The sequence below is a fragment of the Lemur catta genome, chromosome 3 (assembly GCF_020740605.2).
Source record: "Lemur catta isolate mLemCat1 chromosome 3, mLemCat1.pri, whole genome shotgun sequence".
NCBI lineage: Eukaryota > Metazoa > Chordata > Mammalia > Primates > Lemuridae > Lemur > Lemur catta.
In genome coordinates, this window is record NC_059130.1 from 113,750,408 (window position 1) to 113,757,646 (window position 7,239).

The following is a 7,239-nucleotide window of genomic DNA, read 5'->3' on the forward strand; positions in this document are numbered from 1 at the left end:
ACAAGGGAAACATAGGAATCCTTGGCCTTTCTTTAAGTCGGTAGCCTTTTAATTGCCATGTTGCAACTTTGTCCCCCTCTTCCATTTTACCTTGATCTGGAAGATGAGTACTAAGAGAGTCAGGTGAATTTCCGGGGCATTGGTGTAATCAATAAACTTCTGGGTCCCAGGGCTCCAGAATTTCTTGCCCACAGCTGCATTTTTCCAAGCAGATTCTCAAGTAGCTGGAACTGTGTGATGCACAGATTGCTATGGCCCTTCCCTTGTGCTCAAAATGCCTTGCTCTGTCCTTGTGAGTGTCCTGGGGGTTTCATGGGATGGAATCTGACTTTCTTTTCCAGGCTGACAGACAAGGCAGTGAAGGACTATTCTGCTTATCGTTCATCCCTTCTCTTTTGGGCCCTCGTCGATCTTATTTACAACATGTTTAAGGTAAGGAAGCTGTCAGAGGCCCAGCGTGTTTTGGCAGGGGTGTAAAATGTCCGTGCTCCAGGCTCTGACCCTGCCTCAGTATCCAGGTGGCTGCTCCTCCACTGGCCTGGGGGTGCTTTGCTCCTGAGAAACAAATGTCCCTCCTGTGGGACGGGATCGATGCGTCTCTGAGGTACATTTGTAGCAGAGACCACTCCTGTTACCCGCTCTCAAGCCTGATCCAAGCCCACTGCTACAGGAAGACCTTCCCTCCTGGGTCACCCTGTGTTGCTCTGGCACCTGCATTTGCATAAACTCTGCTGCCCTGTGTGAGGCTGACTTCCTGTAGCCCAGCTTGTGATAGGACCCTCTCTGCCTTGAGAGACCCAAGAGTGTTTTGGAGTGGTTCCTCTTGTTATCTTAGTGAAACAGCTCGGTCGAAATGTGTTGGCAATTCCGTTTGCTTTGAGGAATGCAGATGGGAAGCGTAGGGAGGAAAGAATGCAGTCGCTTGTTGGAGCTTGTGGGTTCAAGTGACACAGTGCCTAATAAGGGTGCTCTGTGAGGAATAAGGTTTTGTTGTCCCAGGAGATAAAGCACACCCTCCGGGGAAAGCTGTGGTGTACCTGGGGAGGGCTCTCTTTTCACAGGATTGCAGTGGCCTGACTGACTTGAGGCATTAAGTAACCCACTCCCCGGCCCTGTCTCCCGCTGTTTCTTGTAGAAGGTGCCTACCAGTAACACGGAGGGAGGCTGGTCCTGCTCTCTGGCTGAATATATCCGCCACAACGACATGCCCATCTACGAAGCTGCCGACAAAGCCCTAAAAACCTTCCAGGAGGAGTTCATGCCAGTGGAGACCTTCTCAGAGTTCCTCGACGTGGCTGGTCAGTGTCAAGGTTTTATCTTTTCAAGATCTCTGCAGCAAGGCCCCGTGTCTGCCTTAGTGGGGTTGGCCATAGCTTTATCTTCACCTGTCGGAAGAAACACAGGTTGGAACCAGCCTGTCAGCTCCTACTGAAAGCCTGGAAAGATGCATAAAGACCAAGTCATTAGTAACAAGAACAGCAGCTCTAATCTGTACGGAGCACTCACCACCTGCCAGGCCCTCTTGCTGCCTGTTGTACACGATCTCAGTCTTCAAGGCAGCCCTGTATGAGGCAGGAGCTATGGTTGTCCGCATTTCATTTTATTTTTTTATTTTAATTTAATTTTGTATTACTTCATACAGGGTCTTACTCTGTTGCCCAGGCTGGAGTGCAGTGGTGAGATCATAGCTCACTGCAGCCTCAAACTCCTGGTCTCAAGCCATTCTCCTGCCTCAGCCTCCCAAGTAGCTGGGACTACAGGCACGTGCCACCACGCCTAGCTGATTTTTTTTTTTTTTTTTCAATAGAGATTGAGTCTCACTATGTTGTCCAGGCTGGTCTTGAACTTCTGGGCTCAAGTGATTCTTGCTCTAGGGCCTCCCAAAGTGCTGAGATTATAGGCAGGAGCCACCATGCCCAACCTATCCCCACTTTATAGATGGGGTAACTGAGGCTTTGAAGATTAAATAAGTGGCCAAGAGAACATAACTAGAAAGTGGTAGAGTCCCTTTTTGATTCTGGGTTTTTATGACAGTTCAGAAAATTAAGGTGCAAATGAGAGTGCACATGTCTTCCTCCTGCCTTTGGGGAACTGAGACCCTTATGTCACAGCTGCCCCCAGGGAGACATGGAAGCTTCCTACTCTGATTCTTAAGTAGATGGTAGGTATCACGACAGAGCACAGTAGGGTGGGCCACATTTTGAACTGTGCTTATTATGACCATCCACAGCTAGTAAAACTGACATTCTCTGTGTAACAAATTTGTCATCCTAATTGCAAACACACACATTGGAATTTGCTTGGATTTCATAACCAAGCATCAGGTGACAGCAGGGGGAGGTGAGTCGGGTCCACGTCTGGGAGAATGGACTCAGGGTTAAAATGCAGAGCCCTCTCAGGCTGGGATGCTGTGGCGTCACGGCCCCCCCCAGCACCGTCCTCACAAAGGGAGCCACCCAGAGCCAACAGGTAACCAGACCCGCCAAGCTCTTTTCATTAGTTTGTTTCACTGTGTCACTTTTTTACAATGTTCATTGTGGGAATTTTGTACAGTGTAAAGAAGCAGGGAAAAAATTCCCCCCATATCCCACTATCAAGAGAACACCTCCGTTAACGTTTCTTCTGTCTTTTTATCCTGTGGGAATGAGACCTGCTAAAGATCTGGAGTGACATTCAGTGTGAATTATTCTTTCTTCCCAGTTCAGCGCCAACTGAGTGCTTTTTCCAAAAAGCCCTGGGGTTTCCACGTGGCTGTTCTTTGGCCTCGGTAGCGGCTGTGCTGGGATGGGCCTTTGTCAGCTGGTGCTTACCTCCCTCGTCTGCACAGTCAGGTGCCAACACTTCTCCCCCTGTGTGTGTAACTCCACCAACCCTTTACTGCTCCCACCAGCATTTTTTTTTAAGGCAAGCACAAAAATGAGGTTTATGAAGGAGAGAAAGATAGGCTTGTGGGGCAGGAGCGTGCGATACACGCACCACAGGTGATGACTGCATCCATTGCTGCAGCACAGGGAGAGCAAAAGGAAGGGCAGAAAAGGGCCTGGCTGTGGTCTGCGTCTTGTTCTATAGTGCTCGGACTGGGACCTCCCTGTGGCTTGGACAGCACCGTGGAACCATTTTGATTGGACAGTTGGGAGTTGCATGACCTGAGTCTTAACTACACATGGGTTGTTCTAGATCAACTTCCGGACTCTATGGTACTTATGCCGTTTGGCCCGTGGGCTACAGAGTCCTCTGCATGCTTTTGCAGCCGGCGCACTAAGTTCTGGTTGACAGATTCGTAGGGTAATCCCTCCCCTCCCCCAGGTAGGGCAGTAGCTCAGGGCAGGATCAAAGTGGAGCAGGATGAAGAGGGGGCCTGGGGCCCACCCTTGTCCTTCTTCACAGGTGGGTCAGTTGCACTAAGGCAAAGTGCCACTTTCGTCCCTAGGAGACCCAGAATCCCTCGCTCTCTACCTAACATTTCCTCACTCTCTATTCTAGAGGCCCAAGTCATTGGGTAGGGGCATCGATTCATGTGGCTGCTTCCTGCTGAGTAGGGGCGACGGTCCTATCCCTGTTAGGGTGGCCTCTTATAGGTTCTCTGGCCACCAGCGATTTTTTAGCATAGACATTTAACCACCATCATACCTTAGCACATGACTTGCTTTCTTCCCAGAAAGTTAGTCCTGACTGAGAGCAGGTAGCTTGTGTCAAAGATTGTGTTCTCAGTGCTGAGCCTTGCGCCTGCTGTGCGAGACTGTGTCAGTGTGACTGCAGGTCAGAGTTCGTGAGAGGAGGAAGAGGTGGGCTGGGGAAGGAAGGGCTCATCGTGGTTCAGGCTTTGCTGCAACCCTGAACTGGTGGCAGTGCCCCTGGCCCTAGCAGGGAGAGCCAGAGCCCCTATCAGGCCTGGAGCCTCCATGGCCTCCACTTCTAGGTCAGGCTTTCAGAGCACGACTTTATTACTTTGTTTAAGCTGCTAGATAGTTTCATCACATCGGACACACCCTATTCAAATGTGAGAACAAAAACACCTTCCAAAGCCAACAAGAGATGTTCTGTGCTGCTCTCCCATCCATTAGTGCAGGCGCCTGGGTGATGACTTCAGTTTGGATGTTGCCAGGCCTTCAGGGTTGACAGTTCCACGCCTGTTAACAGACACCAGTGTCTCCTGTGCCTGCCACGTGAGGGAGGGGTGGTCACGGGGGACTTGGTACAGATCAAGCATCAGCTGTGCACGGGGCACTTGCACAAGCAGGGCCCCCGCTTAGTCCCCACAGTGAGGCAGCACGGTGAGGGCGTCTGTCTGTGTTCAACAGTTGAGGAAATGGAGCTCAACTCGCTCAGTGGTTGGAGCAAAGCTCAGAAGAACCCAGGGCCTTCTACCCTGCTCTGCCCCTCCCAGCCATTGAGGGCGAGGCATTAACTTTCCTTTGGTCCCATGTCCCTTTGAGCAGACGATGACAGCTGTGGGCACTCTCCTTCAGGACACCCGCTTCCGTTCTGCACTTGGGTTCAGTGGGTTTGCACACCCCTGCCGTGTTCCCTGTGCCAGGTTTTCAGCCTCTGCTCCAGGGAGCTCTGAGGTTGGCCTGCACCACTTCACCCTCAGCAGCAGCACCTGCCTCCGGAAGCAGGGTGTTTGCTCAGTGACTGTCCCCCCAGTCATGCCGATACGCAGGGAGCAGCCGGGCCGGAGCTTGTCAGGGCACAGCGTGTGCTCTGCTGGATGCAGCAGCCGTGACTCAGGGGGCTGGGGGCTGTGCACACCCACTCCTAACCAGCCTCTGCCTGTCGTGTTTTGCAGGTCTTTTATCAGAAATCACCGATCCAGAGAGCTTCCTAAAGGACCTGTTGAACTCAATCCCCTGACCACCCACTGGGACACCGCAGTTGACGAAGACTGAAGCTAGCTCGCCTTCCTCCCTCTGTTCTTCCCTCCCTGTGCATTGACTCCCCCACGGGATGCTGCATCATCACCCCCCATCTTTTCTTGGCGTGGCTTGGGGTTTTTAGGCTTCCTGTTTTATCTTGTGTGTGTGATGCACTAGCTATGAAGTTGTCTGTAACCCAAGCCATCGAAGGACCTGTACATACCTAGGAGCCATGAATTGTCCTGGCCAACTTAATACTTGAGTGTGCACATCTTGAGAAATAAACGAATGACTTAATACACATTGAAAAAGAAGGTGTTGACTGCTGCTTAAGCCCATCTCTGGTGACACTGGCCGAATGGTGCACAGCCTTTCAGTGTCAGCACGGAAGACAATGTATCAGAGTCACTGTCTCTGGGCCTCGCGTCAGCACTGAATGGAGCCTGTCTGTTCTCGGCCAGCAAGTTGGGGCGCTGCATTTGATGGCAAGGATTTTTCCCAAAACAAAGCCTGTGGCCTTAAGAGCTGGAACCCAAAGACATGTGGAACTGATGATTTTCTAGTCCTCAGCTCAGGGGAGCAGGGCGCTAGCGTTCTGGCAACAAAGGCCTTGGGAGCGTTTGACACTCATACTAGCTGTGCATGGGGCATCCTTTGGTGACTTCTCTTCGGGGTTGTGGTGTTGAGAGGGCCTGAGGCAGACTTAGGGTCAGAGGGGTGACAGTGGCTGCCCTTTATACTGCTAGGCACCCAATATAGTCTTATTTCTAATCTAACGAGCCTGTGAGAGAGGCCCATGAACTAACGCCACTTGCCCAGGGTCACCTGGCCAGGAGCTGTGTGCCTCTGAAGCAATGCTCTGAACCACTGCCACTGCTGCTGCTGCCTTCGGGGGCCTCTGAGACCTGCTCCCCGACATTTGCGGGGCAGCAGCCCTCTGTAGTGAGGTGGCCAGACTCCTGAGAGCCTCTGACAGACTTTAGGAAAAGGCTGACCCGGCCAAGGTCTCGGGAGGGAGAGCTTGCTAATAATACCTGTCTCGTTTCGCTCCCTGTGGGCCGCTCAGCCACAGGCCCTGTGTGACATCAGCTGCCCTGTCTGGATGTCCAGTGTATGTGGCTTACTCCTCAAGCCAGATCATCTGGGAGTGGGGTGCCTCTGGGCTCCTGCAGAAGACTTTATGGAAGCCAGGACTTCACGTCCCTTCCCCAGAGCCCCTGACCAGGCAGCCAGGCCGGCATGAGTGTGGTGCTTGGACTTGGAGACAAAGGCGTTGGTGGCAGGACCCCAGCCGGAGGCCCTGGCAGACCACAGCGTGCGTGTGCTTGCGTGCATGAGTGCACTGGATGCTCGTGTTGGAGGACTCAGGGTTTCTGAGGGACTGGCGTGGCTCCAGGGAGGGGGACAGCATGGTGGAAACATGGTCATGCGCGTACTCCTTTGTTCCAGTCCCCGCTCCTCCGCCTGCCGTGTCTGCAGTCTCCTCACCTGCAAAGGGAATGTTGGCACCTGCACGGTAGGAGAGTGGTGAGTTTTACCCGAGATAATCTGCCTGGCAGGGAGTAAGTAACCCGGAGCTTCTCTTGCTATTAGTGAATTCATTTCAGTCTATTCAATTTTGCCTTTTCTTTAACGAAGCTCCACATCTCAGGTGAGGTCCAGGTGTGATCAGTGAGGACAAAGACCTTGGTCTTGGCACACTTAGGTCTCACCCTGGGACTGCGGAGAGTTTGTCCCCCCGCGTGTCTGCCACCTCCCACTTTCTGAGAGACTGTTGCAGGTGTGTCATCGCAGATGGCATCGTGGTTATGTAACATCCGGTGAGAGTAAATTGGAGCAGCTTCATCTGGGACAGCAGAGCAAGGGGGCATGTGGGCAGGTGTCCACCAGAGGCTGGGCCTGCTGCTTCATGTGGCTCCACGGTAGGCTCAGCCGTGCTCGTTGTCACACCTCGGGGCACTCCGTGTTGACTTGGCACCTTCAGGAGCTTAGCCAAGGCCTGCTTCTCTTTGGCCTGCAGAACTGGAGTCGCCAAAGCTCATTACAAGGTGTTCACTTACTTTTCTCTGCCCTTTGTTTTTTTATTTCTTGCAAAGGCCATAGAGAATTTTGGCCCCAGCCCAAACATACCTTGTTTTCACTCCAGAGCTTTTCCTGGTGTGCACACAGGGTGCTTCCCGGTGGCTCTGCCACCGTCCCAGACAAGCTGCTGACGCAGCGCCGTGCAGGTGTGCAGCGGGCTCCAGGCGTGCTCGGGCAGGAGTAGAGACTGCTCTGGGGAGAGAGCTGCACCTCCCCAGGCCTGGGTCTCACGACAGAGCATCGAAGGGCGCTGAGCAGAAAGCCACTCAGCCTTCTCTTGTTCTGAGCCACTGTCAGGACC

At 52.8% G+C, this 7,239-nt stretch overlaps 1 protein-coding gene across 7 annotated transcripts in view; it reads left to right on the top strand.

Moving 5' to 3' along the window:
- The window catches only part of UBR4 (ubiquitin protein ligase E3 component n-recognin 4), a 126,419-nt gene extending 121,252 nt beyond the window's left edge, over positions 1-5,167 (top strand). For 6 of the 7 annotated variants that reach the window (XM_045548561.1, XM_045548566.1, XM_045548564.1 and 3 more), the window contains 3 exons: positions 342-432; positions 1,136-1,298; positions 4,790-5,167. In XM_045548561.1, the coding sequence (XP_045404517.1) occupies positions 342-432; positions 1,136-1,298; positions 4,790-4,854 (319 nt within the window). In that variant the 3' untranslated portion in view covers positions 4,855-5,167. Of the gene's footprint in view, positions 1-341; positions 433-1,135; positions 1,299-4,789 lie in introns of those variants that run through there. The other variant, XM_045548568.1, reaches the window with a different exon arrangement.
- Positions 5,168-7,239: the final 2,072 nt, after the last annotated feature.